The 21,355-nt window shown below is 48.0% G+C and overlaps 1 protein-coding gene across 1 annotated transcript; it reads right to left on the reverse strand.

Moving 5' to 3' along the window:
- Positions 1–245: 245 nt before the first annotated feature.
- On the reverse strand, positions 246–1,107 carry LOC146817275 (large ribosomal subunit protein eL8). The gene has a single exon (XM_085610862.1). The coding sequence runs from the start codon at positions 1,089–1,091 to the stop codon at positions 291–293; it is 801 nt and encodes a 266-aa protein (XP_085466988.1). The 5' UTR covers positions 1,092–1,107; the 3' UTR covers positions 246–290.
- Positions 1,108–21,355: the final 20,248 nt, after the last annotated feature.

Consider the following 21,355-nt stretch of genomic DNA (forward strand, 5'->3'; position numbering starts at 1 on the left):
CCAAGTGTCGGAGTCTTATTTCGGTAGTGAAATTGGAGGTGCTTTGAATATATATATATATATATATACAGAATTCTGCCTAATCAGGAGCCTCCCACCCTCCAGGAGCCTCAGACCCTCTAGGGCAGCCTCAGCAGACCACAGGAACGGAGCGCTATGTTACAGCCAGCAAAATGAAACAAAATTGCCGAAGCACATCTTGTGTGAACAAGTAATTTTATTTCAGGAAAAAACACAATGCAGCATTTTTCCTTTCATAGTTTATTATGTACAGAACAGATGCTGTTGACTTAACCCAGCTTGGTGGCCAGCTCCTTTGCCTTGGCTTTCTCAAGTTTTGCAATGCGAGCCACCGATTTAGGTCCCAGGATACCACCACCCCAGTGACGACGAATCTCATCGTATCTGTCATTGTAGTTGGTCCTGACGGCCTCTACCAGCTTGGCTAGCGCACCCTTATCTTCCGGATTAACTTGTGTTAAGGCAACTGAAGTGCAGGTCTTCCTGTGGACTAGTTGCCCCAGCCTGGCCTTGCCCTTGATGATGCAGTACGGAACACCCATTTTACGGCAGAGAGCAGGCAAGAAAACTACAAGCTCGATAGGGTCCACATCATGGGATATTACCACCAATTGGGCCTTCTTATTTTCAACCAGAGTGGTTACTGTGTTCACTCCTGCACGGAGCACTGGTGGCCTCTTGGTTGGAGCATCCCCCTTGCCTGCAGCCTTCTGTTCAGCTCGAGCCAAGAGCCTCTGCCTCTTCTCCTGCTTTGTCTCTGGTCTGTATTTGTGGGCCAGCTTAAAAAGCTGGGTAGCAGTCTGTCGGTCCAGGGCCTGCGTGAACTGGTTGATCGCAGGTGGTACTTTGAGCCTCTTGTAGAGGATGGACCTCTGGCGCTGCAGCCGGATGTAGCGAGGCCATTTCACGAAGCGAGTCAGATCACGCTTGGGCTGAATATCCTGGCCAATGCCATAGTTTTTGGGTCCCTTCTCAAAGAGGGGGTTGACGACTTTCTTGGCCTCGAGCTTCTTCACCACTGAAGGGGCCGGGGCCACCTTCTTTCCTTTAGCCTTCTTCCCCTTCGGCATGGCTGACGGTGATAGAGAAAAGCATCTTGTGTGAAGAAGAGCTATTTATTATGCCACAGGATGTCATCACTCGTTTAAGGTCTCACGCGCTTCGGCTTAATAGCCTTAATCATAGACGAACAGTTGCCGCTTTGTTAACGTCTCTAAATCCCATAATGCACCATCAGGGTAAGTACCAATCCAGGCAAAATGCATACATTGTTTATAAGATGCACAAGTTCTTAAATTGCTGCTCTTGGTGTTGCCGCAATACCTTTAAATATCTCTTTTCACAAACTGCAAGAAGGAGTCATAATACCTCTCTTGTCTCCCTTGCTCTTTCCCTATTCGTCAAGTGACTTTCAGGTAAATCCTTGGGTAAGAGCGGGTTAAGCTCTTGTCACCAATGCACACAGAATTCTCCATAAGCAGGAGCCTCTGACCCTCCAGGGCAGCCTCAGCAGACCACGGGAATGGAGCGTCCCGCTATGTTGTAGCCAGCAAAATGAAAGAAAATTGCCGAAGCACATGTTGTGCGAAGAAGAGCTATTTATTATGCCACAGGGCGGCAGCACCCATTCATGGTCTGATGCGTTTCATTTTAATAGCCTTAATCATTGACGATTCACAATTATTTATGGTAGTGAAGTCTTAAGAGGGAGAGATGCTAAACTGTTGGACACAACTTTAGTAAAAGCATACAGAACCACGTTCAACCTTCCAAACTATACTTCCCCGGTGCAAATTAGGCTGGAATTTGGGCTACTGAAGCAAACCTGGGCCAGATTCGGCGCATCTATCAACTGCTGGAACAAAATCAGACTATCGGCCCCCAAAATTCGAAATCAGCTTCTATGGCAAGATCTTCAGCAGAGGGAGGATTCTCCTGCAAGAAGTTACCTTCAGGAGGCTCTAGCATGCACTGGACTCTTGGCCCTTTGGAACACGCAGACCCACAATTCAGCTTTTAAGAAATTAGTGTGGAAATCTTTGAAAAAATTGGCGCTGGTGGAGGGCAAAGCAGCCTTTTCAGTAGGATCACACGCCTGGATAACTGTGAACAATTACAAATTTGTGAAGTCTTAGCTCCTCAAAAATATTTCAATTTGGGTACCCGAAATCACAGAAATTAAAATTCTTAAAACTTCATCTTGGCTTGATCCTGTGCACTCAGAATCTTCCACCATGGAAGAGGGAGCCATCTCGAACATCTTGTAGTCTGTGCAAAAATGGCCAGGGCGACATTACCCATTTATTATGCTCCTGCAAGAAGCTGATACAGTAAAGGAGATAGCTGCTAAGAGTCCCCCTAAACTAAAGGAGTATTCGCTCAAGTAGAAAAGCAGTTCTGGCATGCTTTGACCCAGCAACACCTCAATTAAACTGTAGACTAGTAAGATTCCTAGATGCAGCCGAGAAAAGAAATGCCATCGAAGGCCTAAATTCTACCCAGGCTAAGGGGCAGCCAGGACTACTGTGTGCATTCTTTTAAGTATGACATGAGACTGCCTTCAATAAGGTCGATACGGGAAACCTCCATATAAGCACTTAGACTGGTCTCTCAATAATGTCCCCTCTTGGTTAATAGCACTGCCCAGACAGAGCAATGAAGCCGGGCAGAACGCACAATTTATATTGAAAGCTATGTTTATGAAGAACAAAGCATTTTTTATTTGAGAGTAATTTAACTGTTTTAAGCTTTTAATGATACATTAATTTTGTATATGTGTAACTATCAACTCATCACAATTTTATTGTCTTATCTGTAATTCTTATTGCAATGGTTTTAAGTAACCATGCAAATGTAATAAAATTCTAATTAATCATTGACGAACAGTTGCAGCTTTGTTAAAGTCTCTAAATTCCATAATGCTACATCAGGGTGAGTACCAATCCAGGCAAAGTGCATACAATGTTTATAAGGTGCCCAAGTTCTTAAATTGCTGCTCTTGGTGTTGCGCAAATACCTTCAAATATCTCTTTTCACAAAACGCAAGAAGTGGGCGTAATACCCCTTTTATCTCCCTATATATATTTGTTTAATACTGAGCAAACAGTCCATATACCTGTATGATTACTCCCACAACAGCATCTACTATAATTCTCATAATCTTACCATAGCATTTGCCCTTTGGAGAGAATAGTGGCACAAGCACCTTTTGTACAAGCACCAGGCCCTCCCCCGTTGAATTTGCAACAATGGAAAGAAACTTTTGAAGCCTACTTAAAAGTGATTGATGGTGACACTTTCACTTCCAAGACAAAAAATAAAACACTCCTAGTTTACAACGTAGGTACTGAGGGTCGGAATATTTTGAGAACATTACCATTGGTGATTGAAAGTATTTTCAATTTGGGTGGAGAGGACGGGGATTCTTCAACAGCTTTTGATGAGTATGCCTCCATTATAAGGACCCTGGATGAGCGCTACAATCCAAAGAAAAACTCTGTGCTTGAACACCACAAGTTTCTTCATCATTCTCAACTTCTAGGAGAGTAAATTGATGACTTTGTTGCAAGTCTCAGAACACTGGCTGCAACATGCAACTATAGAGAGTTCAAGGATGAAATTATCACTGACCAATTGAAAGAAAGGATCAACAATAGGAAAATCCAAGACAAACTTTTATCAACTGAAGATCCTGACATAAAGTCTGCATTAAAGATAGCGAGAAGTATTGAACATTCACAAGTATGCATGAAGGAAATTACCGAAGGTACCAAACCCGGGGAGGTGAAACACCTTAACACCAAGGTGCCGGTTCCAATCCTGTAAAACCCGGGTACGAATGGTCGTACGGAGCGTATTCTCCGTACAACTCGTACCCGGGAAATCCACCTTACAAACCAGCAAGTACGATTCGTAATGAAATACCATTTCCGTACGAATCGTAAAAAACTACGTGCGGCTAAAAAATACCCACAATTCTGATCCGGGACATCGCGTACGTGACGTCCGTACGGGGTCAGGCAGCGTTTTACGGACCAGCAAGTACGATTCGTGCCTACGTCACTCCGACCAGCTCATTTTTTACGGCAGCCAAAAACTCCCGGGAAATTGAGGACGACGCGATTAAGGAGCACCGGTACGCGACGGACAGCCATGGACCCCATCCTACGTGTCATCCTGGCCCTCCTAGCCTACGACCTAGTGCACCGAACCCGACGCACATGCCGTAGAAGGTGAGAACAACACCCATTAGTCAAGGGGGGTGAGGGGCATGAAGCATACCCCGTACACAAGTTAAAACATACAATATGGAGGACATACATTACCTCCAGGGTCTGGTCACTTGGGGGGCGTGTCCACCAATCCCTGCGTGCCGCAACAACGGAAGTGGGTGTGTACCCGTCACCACTACAATGGTGGGACGGACCGTACTCACGCCCTCAGAGCGTGGGTACGGTCCGTACCACCATTGTAGTGGTGACGTAGGGGTACGCGTGGTACGGACCGTACCCACGCTCTGAGGGCGTGGTTACGGTCTGTACCACCATTGTAGTGATGATGTAGGGGTACGCGTGGTACGGACTTTACCCACGCCCTCAGAGCGTGGTACGGATCGTACCCACGCTCTGAGGGCGTGGGTACGGTCTGTACCACCATTGTAGTGGTGACGTAGGGGTACGCGTGGTATGGACCGTACCCACGCTCTGAGGGCGTGGGTACGGTCTGTACCACCATTGTAGTGGTGACGTAGGGGTACGTGTGGTACGGACCGTACCCACGCTCTGAGGGAATGGGTACGGTCCGTACCACCATTGTAGTGGTGACGTAGGGGTACGCGTGGTACGGACCGTACCCACGCTCTGAGGGTGTGGGTACGGTCCATACCACCATTGTAGTGGTGACGTAGGCGTACGCGTGGTACGGACCGTAGCCACGCTCTGAGTGTGTGGGTACGGTCCGTACCACCATTGTAGTGGTGACGTAGGGGTACGCGTGGTACGGACCGTACACACGCTCTGAGGGCGTGGTTACGGTCCGTACCACCATTGTAGTGATGATGTAGGGGTATGCGTGGTACGAACCGTACCCACGCCCTCAGAGCGTGGTACGGATCGTACCCACGCTCTGAGGGCGTGGGTACGGTCCGTACCACCATTGTAGTCGTGACGTAGGGGTACGCGTGGTATGGACCGTACCCACGCTCTAAGGGCGTGGGTACGGTCTGTATCACCATTGTAGTGGTGACGTAGGGGTACACGTGGTACGGACCGTACCCACGCTCTGAGGGTGTGGGTACGGTCCATACCACCATTGTAGTGGTGACGTAGGCATACGCATGGTACGGACCGTAGCCACGCTCTGAGTGTGTGGGTACGGTCCGTACCACCATTGTAGTGGTGACGTAGGGGTACGCGTGGTACGGACCGTGCCCATGCTCTGAGTGTGTGGGTACGGTCCGTACCACCATTGTAGTGGTGATGTAGGGGTACATGTGGTACGGACCGTACCCACGCTCTGAGGGCATGGGTACGGTCCATACCACGTGTACCCCTACATCACCACTACAATGGTGGTACGGACCGTACCCACGCCCTCAGAGTGTTGACTGCCTAGGATTCCCAGCAGTGGACAGAGACATGTGAGGGGTGGGTGCCTATCACTCCCAGCAGTGGACAGAGACATGCGAGGGGTGGGTGCAGAGGAATACCAGCAGTGGTCAGAGACATGTGAGGGGCGGGTGCCTATCACTCCCAGCAGTGGACAGAGACATGGGGGTGTGTGCCTATCACTCCCAGCGGTGGACAGAGACATGTGAGGGGTGGGTGCATATCACTCCCATCAGTGGACAGAGACATGTGAGGGGTGGGTGCAGAGGAATACCAGCAGTGGACAGAGATATGTGAGGTGTGGATGCCTATCACTCCCAGCAATGGACAGATACATGTGAGGGGTGGGTGCCTATCACTCCCAGCAGTGGACAGAGACATGTGAGGGGTGGGTGCCTATCACTCCCAGCAGTGGACAGAGACATGCGAGGGGTGGGTGCAGAGGAATACCAGCAGTGGACAGAGACATGTGAGGGGTGGGTGCCTATCACTCCCAGCAGTGGACAGAGACATGTGAGGGGTGGGTGCCTATCACTCCCAGCAGTGGACAGAGACATGGGGGTGGGTGCCTATCACTCCCAGCAGTGGACAGAGACATGTGAGGGGTGGGTGCAGAGGAATACCAGCAGTGGACAGAGATATGTGAGGGGTGGGTGCCTATCACTCCCAGCAGTGGACAGAGACATGTGAGGGGTGGGTGCCTATCACTCCCATCAGTGGACAGAGACATGTGAGGGGTGGGTGCAGAGGAATACCAGCAGTGGACAGAGACATGTGAGGTGTGGGTGCCTATCACTCCCAGCAGTGGACAGAGACATGTGAGGGGTGGGTGCCTATCACTCCCAGGAGTGGACAGAGACATGTGAGGGGTGGGTGCCTATCACTCCCAGCAGTGGACAGAGACATGCGAGGGGTGGGTGCAGAGGAATACCAGCAGTGGACAGAGACATGGGGTGTGTGCCTATCACTCCAGCAGTGGACAGAGACATGGGGGTGGGTGCCTATCACTCCCAGCAGTGGACAGAGACATGTGAGGGGTGGGTGCCTATCACTCCCAGCAGTGGACAGAGACATGTGAGGGGTGGGTGCCTATCTCTCCCAGCAGTGGACAGAGACATGTGAGGGGTGGTTGCAGAGGAATACCAGCAGTGGACAGAGACATGGGGGTGTGTACATCATTATCAGATGACCACAACTCCATGGGTGTATGTACGCATCCCTAATTTTCGACTATGTTGATAGTGCCATAACAACACATCACTGACAGCAGTGTCCCACTCCCATGAGGATGGATGTCTTTGCCCCACTGCATGACACACCACATGTGGGTGTGAGGACAAATGACACATGCATACCCACCCCTGGTGGATGCAGCACAATACACTCACACAGATCATGCCACAAGACTGTATAGTCATGTCAATGCCTACTAAACTAAGAGAGCCAAAGGGAACACACACTGTCACGCACATCCCAGAACTGATAGGAATGTACAGGTGCTGGGACAGCCACCAAGATGTTGTCTCTCATGGAAGGAATAGGGTGGAATTCCCACAGATACAATGTCCACAATTGTGAGTCAGGTGCCCAAATACCCTGCAGAACAAGTACCATATGTGTGCTAGGCTGGGATTACACACATGCATAGTGCTGATAAGGGAGAATTTCTCCATGAAGGCATGGCAACATACTCAATACACAAGTACAGTGACTAGCAAGGATGGCACAGACGATGCAGCCGGAGACATTGCTGAGCAGGCATGGCCATAGTTGAAGGGATCCGTCACCAACAAAGGGAATGTATACACAGGTCAGCACAACAATTGTGCAACTCTCTGCAGGGAAGATGTCAGGTGCCACGGAGGAAGGGACACTCCTTGTACAATGTATCAAAAACAAATAACACACACGACCAAAGATCCTTTGCAGAGACCTTGTGATGGCACGCAGATCCCATGGTCCACCTCATGACCATCAGACTTGAACCCTTGCCCGAAATATAACACATTACCACAACCCCAACTCCTGGAGCATCAGCACCAACATCAATACCTGAAATGCAAAAATGTTCAAAGTAAAAAGAAAATGCTTTAATCAGCATACATTTTTTTTTTCAAAAACACTATATACAAAGGCCAATGGCCAGTCCACAATAGAAGTCCTTGGGGGGACACATGGGCACGCCTCTCCCCTAGCTTGCCTGCACATTTGAACCCACAGGTTCGTTTGACTGGGGGGGCATCATGTGGGGAAGGACCAGGCACCGCAGGGACAGGAGGTGTAAGGGTAGATGTGGTGGGTGCAGGGCCAGATGCCTCCACCACAGGGGGTGGGGCAGCGCCAAAGGTGGAGGTGAGCTCGGCGCTGCACACTTTTGCCAGGGCGTCCAGAATATCCCCTGCACCGGAAGAAACCACAGGCACAAAGGAGGGGGGGTCGAAGGAATGGGGTGCAGCGCTACTGAGGGAGGGGGTGGACATGGGGGGGACTCAACCCCCTACCCAGGGAGTGCCTTGCCCGTTTGCGGGCTGGTGACCCAGTGGGGCTGAGGCCCAGCACAGACATGTAGCTCTCCTTGTCTGACTGTGTGGCAGGGGAGCCAAGGGGAGTGCTTTTGGAGGGACTGGGTAGTGAGGCATGCGGACTCAGACTGTGGCTGCGTGCATGTCTTTTTGCCCCAGACCCAGTGGGTGTGCCTACATCCCCCTGAGTGTGCGTGCCAGGAGGTGTGTGCTAGCCCTTACATGTTGGTGTGCTGCCTGTGTCTGGTGGGGTGCGTGCCTGGGAATGTCTGGGTGTGCATGGGACACGCATGGGAGTGGGAAGTGTGGATGGGGCTGGGGTAGGGGGGGGACGAAGCGCTGCAGGAGTCTCACTGCTGCCGTCAGTGAAGAGTCCATGGACCTCAGCAACATCCGTTGGTCAGACATCGCTGCTGACATGCCCTCCATGAACGACACCATCTGTGTCAGCAGTCTGGTGTGGCCATGGAGGAAATTCAGCATCGATGTCTGGCCAACCTGCAACTGCCGCTGAATGTCCACAGACTCTGCAGTGAGGGCAGCAGGAGTGACAGGGGCAGGGGGTGCGGTGCCTGACATGAAGGAGACATGGTGGTGCCCTGCATGGACAGAAGGGACCGGAGCAACTGGGAGGGTGCTGATGGGAATGGAGGAGGCGGGACAGATGTTGTGCTGCTGCCAGGTGTTGTAGCAGCCTCCGCCCCCTCGATGAGTTCAGCCTCGGACCCGTCAGCATTGTAATCGGTGTTGCCACCAGACAGGTCCTCCGCCTGACTCCCCTCGCCCTCCGTGCCACTTGCTCCCGCAGACTCGCCAGCACTGGTGGCACCGGTGCTGGATCCCTCCTCCAGGTCCGTGCAGGTGTCTCGCTCGGTGTCCTCCGATGATGCTGTGGGCAAGGTGAAGATACAGAAAATAATCAGTCACCTGTATACATCTGACACATGAGTCCAAACAAAATAGGTCACAGTGCATATCAGGCAATGAATCATGAGTAACATCTAGATTACTCCCCAGTTGGTTGACCCACCATGCCACTTGGAAACAAGGAAAAATAGGACACAACAGCCAAAAACTTGATTTAGAAATATACTGAGAAGCTAGTGTCTGGGAACAGTTGAGCACAGCAATACTATGAAGGCATGTCACCTCTTGTTTACTGTGAAAGAAACAGTATTGGTGCACCCAAGGCTAAATAACAGACCTCAATGCTGAAGGTGTCCCCACACTCAGAGACCTGTAAGTACTTTGGAAACCCAAACAAAATACATTGTAATCCCTTGGGAATCACACCACTTTACACAATGTACATGTTTAGAATGTGTGAATGTGCCACTTTGTGACCAGAACACACATGTGCCTGTATAAAAGAAGTCACACAAGGAGGTGCACACAAAACTACATTTACACAGTCATTGTATGAGCTGCCAGCCTTATTCAAAGAAGCCGCTGTTAGAAAGAAATGGGGTTTCAGTAAGTACATATACATGGCACCACGGCAGTCTGGATGACTTGACACTCATAAGTTGGTATCAGCAACAACCAAGGACTTACCCAAATGCCACCACACTGTGGGAACATGGATATGTATAATCTGAAAAACAGTCTTATTCGACTGTGCCTTTCTTTAAAATGTGCCAGCGTGTCCCCTGAAAGTGTAAAGGTGGTTTCTTGTGCACTTCCTTGGGAGACATCTGTCATGCAGGCATATTATTGTCCTTCACAACAAAACATCAAAGTCAAGCATTGAAAACATGAAGATATGTTGACAAGTGTAGTGAGTGCCAAGGTACAAGACTTCTTGACTAACAGCTTGAATCATGCCACCTGTCACATGGCCATCCGTACCATGATGACACAGTTGGCAACACATCTGACCCACTGCCTGTCATGTGGAGTGGCACACATGTCCAAACACAGGACAATGCATGAGCTAATGGGCCTGCAATTGTGTCGGAATAAGGCACACCTGCACTGAGGAGACACCCCCATGGCAAGCCAGAATGTCCACACAGATGTCAGCACACAAAGACCAAACTACGTAGGATCTGGACCACACACTGGTGCCAAAAATGGATGAGCAGGAATCATGTATTTAAACTTTTGACACATGATGCAAAGCACAAACATGAAAGCCTGCACAACATCACTGGGTCACTGCATGTTGAGTGTCTGTTCAGACAATTATCACACAAAGGTCAGACCTAGCAAGGAGGCATAAGGTTTGGACATGTAGGCCTCGCCCACACAAGCCCCCCATACCTGAGACAATGTGATTGAGACAGATCAAGAAGTGACACCTCTTAATCAGGGTTTACAAAAATGTGCATCAGGAATTCCAAAATGTACTCCACATCACCTCGTGAGGCTGCCAACACATATTTGTGACAAACAACCATCAACAGATAGTTGTACATAGACACACAGGCACTGCCCAGTGTGAGGATGCACAAGCCAAATGGGGTCACCCTGTCCAGTGGACACATGTAACACACTTTAGATAAATACAAATGAGGCCAGGTAACAATGCCACAGAGGCCAACCTATGCTGAACACACAGAGAATGGGCACAGTGTTGGATGACACACATGATTCCGAGGCAAGGGTGTCTCAGGGGACTGTAGTGGGCACACTGCTCCATGGTCCTGGAATGATCTGACTGTAACATGAGCAACCGTCCCGGCACTATGCATATCTCCCACTCATGCACATCATGTCTGAGGCCACAACATCGGTCATGCATGCTGCAAGTCTGTTAATTTGAAACCTCACACTCCTATGTTGAGACTCAGCATCAGTGCCAACAAATATGGACCCCCAAATGACTGAACAAGACAGGGCACAGGCAAGGTACCAACACATGTCACAGACCACCCTCACACATGATGTAGAAAGCAATGTGCACTTGGATTAACTGGCAGCCTAGATGACCATGTGCAATAGTGATTACAGCACCTGGTGTCAACCTTCATCATTGGCCAGTCCTCGCCCTCCAAAACCTTCGTTTGATGGAGGACGGGCATACACTTGACGACAAGGATGCACTTCTAAGTGATGGAGTGGGGGCCCGTGACTATGTGAGTGAAATTAAGATTAAAAATCATTATAGTAGTCAGTAGCAATTCTTTAATGTGAAGTGAAAACTATATGATATTAAAATAAGAGTGACGGTGATTGGGATATTTATTGTTCCCAACCGTCTAGTGAATGATCTCGTGGATGGTCGACATGTTTCTGCCTGGGTGGCCCCGAAGGGTCCGCAGCATTCATCAGGACCTAAATAGAATAATAATGGGCTCCGTTCTTACCACAATTTGGTAATGTGTCACCACTGCGGGAGTGTGGTATAGGTCACACTTCACCGTCTAAGGGATGCTTCCAATAGTGAAGCCTGAAACAAAGTTTTAATAAGAGACAATGTAACTCGCTGGGTCAGTTGTACCTGTAAAAAGGAAAAAAGACAAAACAATGCATGCATTGGGTGTCGTGCGTGACACAGGTGTGTGCGTGACTCAGTGGCACTCTATTTGTGGACACTAGTGCGAAAATTATGGTGGTAGACAATGCTGCCACCAGGCTTACCCTAATAATATGGACAAGTAGCCTCATGGGAGAAGAGGCGGAGAAGAGAATCACAACTGTGTTTCCTCTGTAAGAGAAAACATTTCAGAAAAAAGCGTTATGTTAAAAGGCGATTAGTCGTCATGTATAGCCAGCCTCAAAAGGCGAGTAAAGTTACTTCCACATTCCACATACTCATGCTGTCTAACTCGCGCTGCCACCACACACTTCAGGCATACTCTTACTGTTACTCGCGATCAGCGCGTCCTGCCAACTATGCGTCCGCTCATGGTTCTCCCGGATGTGCAAATGTCAGGGAGCGGGCGGGGTTTATAACGGCTGACATCCCCGTGTCTAATTGAAGCAATTAGCAAGAATTGATTTCACGTGGGTAATTCCCGGTGTCCCCGGCCGCCGCTGCCTGGAACGTGAATGTCGGAATGGGGCGTGTGAAGGCCTCAAGAGACGCTCGTGATTCGAGGAGAGGGTTGGGTCCTGCCGGCCAATGGTTGGGGTCGAGAGGATCGTGCAGGCGATGATGCGCCGATGGAGAGGTGCTCTAATAGGTTGTACTGTGAAGGGAATTCAAAGGCCCGCTCTGATTGGAGGAGCTAAGGCAGGGGGCGTGGCCGAATGGGAAAACGCGATGTAGCCACAGAATTCATTGGCATGGGGACGTACAAAGGATAATTTCTCGAATGGTGGTGGCGCGATCTTCCTGAAGATAGAGTCGCAGTGGAGGTGGCTCTGTGCAGTGGATGTGATGATCATTGTGAGGGTCTCATGCTGGGCAAGTGCGAAGCAGATTGTAAACCACGTACTAGAGAGATTACTGTACTTCATGCAGGGTCAAAGTGGCAAACATGACTCCTGAGTCCATAGAAATGGTCATACAAAGAAGCGGTCATACACAGAAGCGACCTCGCGTCAAGTGAACTTCTATGGTTTTTTAAGATCACTCCCATATATACAGCAGTCATGTGGTGCTGTGGTGAACCAAGTATTAACAATAGTGTCTCGCTCCTCAAAAAAGTCTAAGCCGGAATTCGCACATCCCACACACACTGATGCTCACTCTGAGTATTGCGTATGGGAGGAGGTGCTAGAGTTTTGTGTGAGGGTCAGGACTTTGTTGTGGCATGAGTTTTTGGGGACACGTATGCATCATTGGAGAATGATAATGTATACTAAGTACATTCATCTTTTCTATCGTGTCAGTTGTAACCATGGGATATCATCGTTAAGACCCCTCTCATGGGTACGGAGGCGGAAAACCCATCGTTGTTCTCTAAAAAGGAGGTTGGTTGTAAGGTCAGATTTCCCTTTTCTCATGACTTCAAGTACAGTCCAGCTAAGGTCTGTTTCTTTATGGTTAGCTTCGGAGAAATGGCGAGTCAGTTTAGTATTGGTCTTTTTGCACCTGATAGTGCTTCGGTGTTCGTTGATACGGGTTTTTATCTTCCTAGTAGTCATACCTACATACCGGAGCATGCAAGGACAGGTTAGGAGATAGACAACATTCTCCGTGTTACAATTGCTGAATGTATTGAGTTTCCAGGGCTTGCCCGTACCTATGTCAACCTCTTTGGTATTTTTTGTGAGGTTGCAGGAGTTGCACATGCCACAGGCAAAATGACCCACTACACGTGGTTGGTCCCAGAGTCTGGGTTGCTCAGTCTCATCCAATGTAGTCATCTGGGCGTGTACCAGTTCATCCCTTAGGTTTCTGTTGCGTTTGTACGCAAATAAGGGTGTTTCCCATTGTTTCCCAGCGCTATTCAGTATGTGCCACCTTTTTCTGATGATTTTCTGTATGGAGTTTGATGCTGGTGTAAATGTAGTGACACACACTTGTCTGTCCGTTTGTACTTGCTCGGTGTTTTCCAATAGTGCTTCTCTGGGGTTGTTGCTTGCTCTTTTGTTGGCCCTTTTAACCATTTTTCTGGGATAGTTCCGTGCTATGAGTTTTCTCTCAAGGTGTTTCGCTTGTTCTGTATAGATTTCTTTTTCAGAACAGTTTCTTCTTATCCGTAGAAACTGGCCGACCGGAAGATTCTGTCTGAGGGCTCTTGGGTGGTAACTTTCGTATAAAAGTAAACTGTTTCTGTCTGTAGGTTTATTGTGGACTTTTGTTGAAAACCCTCTACCAGTGATTGTGATGTCTAGGTCCAGGAAGATAGCGTGGTCTTTGTGGATGGAATGGGTAAACTTTAGATGTCGATCTTGAGAGTTTACCCACTGTACAAAAGCGGTTGCATTTTCTTCTGTTCCACTCCACACAATCAGAACGTCGTCTATGTACCGTTTCCAAACCTTGAGATGATTTAGAAACGGGTTCACTGGATTGTTGACAAAGTCATCCTCAAATTGTTGGACGTACAGACAGGCCATACTAGGGGCAAAGGTGCTCCCCATCGAAGTTCCTGTTATTTGATGGTAGATGGTTTGATCATATTGGAAAAAGTTTTCTGTAAGGGCCAGTTCGGCACATTCCATAACAAAGTGTTGGGGGGTGATGAAATTCCATTGCCTGTGTAGAATGATGTTTTCTACGGCTTCCAGTGTTCTCTGTTGGGGTATGCTTGTGTATAGGGCTTCGATGTCCATAGTTATGAGCCAGTCACTGACGGGATCTATCTCCAAATCTCTTAGGAGGCAGAGGACATCTTTAGTGTCCCTTAGATAGGATGCGGCCTCCTTCACAATTGGCCGCAGGAACCAATCACAAAATTGTGATAGGGGTTCCAGCACGGATCCAATCCCTGATACGATGGGTCTCCCCGGAGGGGGCATCCGATTCTTGTGGATTTTTGGGAGGATGTAGAATCTAGGCATCCTGGGTTCCGTGTTGATCAAGAAATCAGCTTCTTGCCTCGTAACCCAATCGTTACTGAGTCCCTATTCCACTATGTTCTTTATTCTGTTCATGATGCGTTTAGTGGGATCTGTTTGGTGTGTAGCGTAGCTGTTGGTATCTGCTAGCAGTCTTAGACATTCCTCATGGTACATTGAGTGATCCAGGATGACGGTGGCGCCCCCTTTGTCCGCCGGTTTTATAACAATGTCATGGTTATTTTTTAGTTTTTGTAGGGCCACACGTTCTCTCCCCGTTAGGTTGTCAAACCCTTTGGTGTTCTGGAAATCTATTTTCTCAATGTCTCTGAGCACAGCATGCTCAAATGCTAGTACTTCACACGAGATACTCTGCATTGGAGGTTGGAAAGTTGATTTTTTACGTAGCCCTGTTGATTTCCTGCCATCTTCACTGGTTTCTGTTGTTTCGCCAAAGAAGTCGCGGAGTTTGAGTTTTCGAAAGAATTGGGCCAATTCCATATTAAGACCAAAGGGGTCGTTTCTTGGTGTGGGAACAAAGCCCAGACCCTTCTCAAGGACGGATTTTTCTTCGGTTGAGAGTGTGTATGTACTAATGTTAACAATATTAGTTAATCCCTGCTGGTTGAGGGCATCTCCGTTCTCCCTCTGCTCCTGGTTGTCATCCCCTGTGGTTGTTGTTGTTGGTCTTCCCATTGGACCTGAGCATCAGTGTGTGTGGGATGTGCGAATTCTGGCTTAGACTTTTTTGAGGAGCGAGACACTATTGTTAATACTTGGTTCCCCACAGCACCACATGACTGCTGTATATATGGGAGTGATCTTAAAAAACCATAGAAGTTCACTTGACGCGAGGTCGCTTCTGTGTATGACAGCTTCTTTGTATGACCATTTCTATGGACTCAGGAGTCATGTTTGCCACTTTGACCCTGCATGAAGTACAGTAATCTCTCTAGTACGTGGTTTACAATCTGCTTCGCACTTGCCCAGCATGAGACCCTCACAATGATCATCACATCCACTGCACAGAGCCACCTCCACTGCGACTCTATCTTCAGGAAGATCGCGCCACCACCATTCGAGAAATTATCCTTTGTACGTCCCCTTGCCAACGAATTCTGTGGCTACATCGCGTTTTCCCATTCGGCCACGCCCCCTGCCTTAGCTCCTCCAATCAGAGCGGGCCTTTGAATTCCCTTCACAGTACAACCTATTAGAGCACCTCTCCATCGGCGCATCATCGCCTGCACGATCCTCTCGACCCCAACCATTGGCCGGCAGGACCCAACCCTCTCCTCGAATCACGAGCGTCTCTTGAGGCCTTCACACGCCCCATTCCGACATTCACGTTCCAGGCAGCGGCGGCCGGGGACACCGGGAATTACCCACGTGAAATCAATTCTTGCTAATTGCTTCAATTAGACACGGGGATGTCAGCCGTTATAAACCCCACCCACTCCCTGACATTTGCACATCCGGGAGAACCATGAGCGGACGCATAGGTGGCAGGACGCGCTGATCGCGAGTAACAGTAAGAGTATGCCTGAAGTGTGTGGTGGCAGCGCGAGTAAGACAGCATGAGTATGTGGAATGTGGAAGTAACTTTACTCGCCTTTTGAGGCTGGCTATACATGACGACTAATCGCCTTTTAACATAACGCTTTTTTCTGAAATGTTTTCTCTTACAGAGGAAACACAGTTGTGGTTCTCTTCTCCGCCTCTTCTCCCATGAGGCTACTTGTCCATAATATTAGGGTAAGCCTGGTGGCAGCATTGTCTACCACCATAATTTTCGCACTAGTGTCCACAAATAGAGTGCCACTGAGTCACGCACACACCTGTGTCACGCACGACACCCAATGCATGCATTGTTTTGTCTTTTTTCCTTTTTACAGGTACAACTGACCCAGCGAGTTACATTGTCTCTTATTAAAACTTTGTTTCAGGCTTCACTATTGGAAGCATCCCTTAGACGGTGAAGTGTGACCTATACCACACTCCCGCAGTGGTGACACATTACCAAATTGTGGTAAGAACGGAGCCCATTATTATTCTATTTAGGTCCTGATGAATGCCGCGGACCCTTCGGGGCCACCCAGGCAGAAACATGTCGACCATCCACGAGATCATTCACTAGACGGTTGGGAACAATAAATATCCCAATCACCGTCACTCTTATTTTAATATCATATAGTTTTCACTTCACATTAAAGAATTGCTACTGACTACTATAATGATTTTTAATCTTAATTTCACTCACATAGTCACGGGCCCCCACTCCATCACTTAGAAGTGCATCCTTGTCGTCAAGTGTATGCCCGTCCTCCATCAAACGAAGGTTTTGGAGGGCGAGGACTGGTCAATGATGAAGCATGACACCAGGTGGTGTGTGAGACCAGTCCGTATCTTTTTGTGAGATGCCCACACTCACGACGTTCTTGTAGCTCGTTTTGGGTTATCACACTGGGAGCAGCTCTTTTGTGATGAACATTTAATATTGGAGGCTGCTGCTCCTAGAACCCCACGCCTCTAGTTCCCCCCTCCACACATCTTGTGGAGTTTTCTTGTGATTGAATTATGTACAGCTGATGGCTGTGGGAACAAATCAAGGGGTACTTGCCCTATAATAAGGGATCTGTTCTATTATACAGCATTCTGTAAATAGAATTACCACAACAGACCAACCGCGCGTCTGAGCTTGGGTACCAAGGCCCGAGTTTAAGATCCGACTAAAGGTCGCATCTACAACCACCCTAATTTCAAGATGGACACCGGACTCTCATTTGGGGATGAGGTTCTAGCGGAGATTTTGAACACACCATCTCTACTAGCAGAAACTATTGTTACACACACAGTACAGAATTCAGACGAATGGGAAGCGTTATCCACTAAGAAAAAAGAGCAAATACGAACAGCTCTCCATGGGGCATTCATGACAGAATACCTCAGAAAAAACACCGCCCCGAGAGGATTGATTGTCACCAATGAGCCTAGACTCTTCCTTAACAACAAAGAGTTCAGAATCAACTGGTCCAGCATCGCTTGGAAATGTACGAAAGATTGGCTTATCCTGATTATAAACACTGCGAGACAATTGGCTGATGCTCTCCTGGTTGAAATTCAGCAGAGCGAAAGCAGGCTAAAAACCACAGTACAGCTATCAACCTTCAAGAAAAAGTTGGATGAGATTAATAAAGACCATTCAGAGTACAAGGAATATCTGACCCAATCAAAATTGACAAAATTGAAGAAAGACGTACTGAAATTCTGCAAGGAAACAATCTATCCATATACAACGGATGAACATTACGATAAACCGAACCCCCAACAAACAGGGAGAAAACAACGTTTCAGACCTACCCCACAGAACTGGACATTTAGTTCAGGAGATGAAAGAAGTGATTCCAGCGGTGACGAAGGCTCAGGACCACCCTTGGGAAGACAACCCCACTATCAACCATTGATGCAAATCCAACAACCGCAACATCCGCCCTTCGGCTACTGGCAACAACCGTATTTCCCACCTGGGTTTGGCTATCCCCCCGGCCCCCCTTCTTTTTTATTCCAGGGTAGGGGCAGAGGGAGAGGCCGACAAAAAAGAAGAAACGCAAGGGTCCAATGGGAAGACCAACAACAACAACCACAGGGGATGACAACCAGGAGCAGAGGGAGAACGGAGATGCCCTCAACCAGCAGGGATTAACTAATATTGTTAACATTAGTACATACACACTCTCAACCGAAGAAAAATCCGTCCTTGAGAAGGGTCTGGGCTTTGTTCCCACACCAAGAAACGACCCCTTTGGTCTTAATATGGAATTGGCCCAATTCTTTCGCAAACTCAAACTCCGCGACTTCTTTGGCGAAACAACAGAAACCAGTGAAGATGGCAGGAAATCAACAGGGCTACGTAAAAAATCAACTTTCCAACCTCCAATGCAGAGTATCTCGTGTGAAGTACTAGCATTTGAGCATGCTGTGCTCAGAGACATTGAGAAAATAGATTTCCAGAACACCAAAGGGTTTGACAACCTAACGGGGAGAGAACGTGTGGCCCTACAAAAACTAAAAAATAACCATGACATTGTTATAAAACCGGTGGACAAAGGGGGCGCCACCGTCATCCTGGATCACTCAATGTACCATGAGGAATGTCTAAGACTGCTAGCAGATACCAACAGCTACGCTACACACCAAACAGATCCCACTAAACGCATCATGAACAGAATAAAGAACATAGTGGAAGAGGGACTCAGTAACGATTGGGTTACGAGGCAAGAAGCTGATTTCTTGATCAACACGGAACCCAGGATGCCTAGATTCTACATCCTCCCAAAAATCCACAAGAATCGGATGCCCCCTCCGGGGAGACCCATCGTATCAGGGATTGGATCCGTGCTGGAACCCCTATCACAATTTTGTGATTGGTTCCTGCGGCCAATTGTGAAGGAGGCCGCATCCTATCTAAGGGACACTAAAGATGTCCTCTGCCTCCTAAGAGATTTGGAGATAGATCCCGTCAGTGACTGGCTCATAACTATGGACATCGAAGCCCTATACACAAGCATACCCCAACAGAGAACACTGGAAGTCGTAGAAAACATCATTCTACACAGGCAATGGGATTTCATCACCCCCTAACACTTTGTTATGGAATGTGCCGAACTGGCCCTTACAGAAAACTTTTTCCAATATGATCAAACCATCTACCATCAAATAACAGGAACTTCGATGGGGAGCACCTTTGCCCCTAGTATGGCCTGTCTGTACGTCCAACAATTTGAGGATGACTTTGTCAACAATCCAGTGAACCCGTTTCTAAATCATCTCAAGGTTTGGAAACGGTACATAGACGACGTTCTGATTGTGTGGAGTGGAACAGAAGAAAATGCAACCGCTTTTGTACAGTGGGTAAACTCTCAAGATCGACATCTAAAGTTTACCCATTCCATCCACAAAGACCACGCTATCTTCCTGGACCTAGACATCACAATCACTGGTAGAGGGTTTTCAACAAAAGTCCACAATAAACCTACAGACAGAAACAGTTTACTTTTATACGAAAGTTACCACCCAAGAGCCCTCAGACAGAATCTTCCGGTCGGCCAGTTTCTACGGATAAGAAGAAACTGTTCTGAAAAAGAAATCTATACAGAACAAGCGAAACACCTTGAGAGAAAACTCATAGCACGGAACTATCCCAGAAAAATGGTTAAAAGGGCCAACAAAAGAGCAAGCAACAACCCCAGAGAAGCACTATTGGAAAACACCGAGCAAGTACAAACGGACAGACAAGTGTGTGTCACTACATTTACACCAGCATCAAACTCCATACAGAAAATCATCAGAAAAAGGTGGCACATACTGAATAGCGCTGGGAAACAATGGGAAACACCCTTATTTGCGAACAAACGCAACAGAAACCTAAGGGATGAACTGGTACACGCCCAGATGACTACATTGGATGAGACTGAGCAACCCAGACTCTGGGACCAACCACGTGTAGTGGGTCATTTTGCCTGTGGCATGTGCAACTCCTGCAACCTCACAAAAAATACCAAAGAGGTTGACATAGGTACGGGCAAGCCCTGGAAACTCAATACATTCAGCAATTGTAACACGGAGAATGTTGTCTATCTCCTAACCTGTCCTTGCATGCTCCGGTATGTAGGTATGACTACTAGGAAGATAAAAACCCGTATCAACGAACACCGAAGCACTATCAGGTGCAAAAAGACCAATACTAAACTGACTCGCCATTTCTCCGAAGCTAACCATAAAGAAACAGACCTTAGCTGGACTGTACTTGAAGTCATGAGAAAAGGGAAATCTGACCTTACAACCAACCTCCTTTTTAGAGAACAACGATGGGTTTTCCGCCTCCGTACCCATGAGAGGGGTCTTAACGATGATATCCCATGGTTACAACTGACACGATAGAAAAGATGAATGTACTTAGTATACATTATCATTCTCCAATGATGCATACGTGTCCCCAAAAACTCATGCCACAACAAAGTCCTGACCCTCACACAAAACTCTAGCACCTCCTCCCATACGCAATACTCAGAGTGAGCATCAGTGTGTGTGGGATGTGCGAATTCTGGCTTAGACTTTTTTGAGGAGCGAGACACTATTGTTAATACTTGGTTCACCACAGCACCACATGACTGCTGTATATATGGGAGTGATCTTAAAAAACCATAGAAGTTCACTTGACGCGAGGTCGCTTCTGTGTATGCCCGCTTCTTTGTATGACCATTTCTATGGACTCAGGAGTCATGTTTGCCACTTTGACCCTGCATGAAGTACAGTAATCTCTCTAGTACGTGGTTTACAATCTGCTTCGCACTTGCCCAGCATGAGACCCTCACAATAATCATTACAACAAACAAATGATGGACGGAATGCTGACAATGCAGACATTCTCCCCCAGTCAAGAGATCTGGGTTAAATCCATCGTTCTTTTGCCCACTACACCACCCCAGTTTAGACATGGCCATATGCAAATCAGTCTTGACCCTGTGCCTCATGGGAACAGTCCAGCCCGAACTGCCAAGCCATGTCTTCCCTGGACCGGAATCAAGCATCCTAGGACCGGTTTCTGGCTATCAGCCGTCATCAGCCAGGATAGCTTGACTCCAGTGGCGTAGTGAGCAAGGGTCCCACGTCTGGGAATACCCATCCCACTTAGGGCGAAAAGCATTACAACAAACAAATGATGGACGGAATGCTGACAATGCAGACATTCTCCCCCAGTCAAGAGATCTGGGTTAAATCCATCGTTCTTTTGCCCACTACACCACCCCAGTT

Source organism: Triturus cristatus, chromosome 6, assembly GCF_964204655.1.
Source record: "Triturus cristatus chromosome 6, aTriCri1.1, whole genome shotgun sequence".
Classification (NCBI taxonomy): Eukaryota; Metazoa; Chordata; class Amphibia; order Caudata; family Salamandridae; genus Triturus; species Triturus cristatus.

What these genes read in the sequence shown, in the direction of transcription:
- LOC146817275 (XM_085610862.1), bottom strand. Translation starts at nt 1,091, where the DNA reads ATGCCGAAGGGGAAGAAGGCTAAAGGAAAGAAGGTGGCCCCGGCCCCT.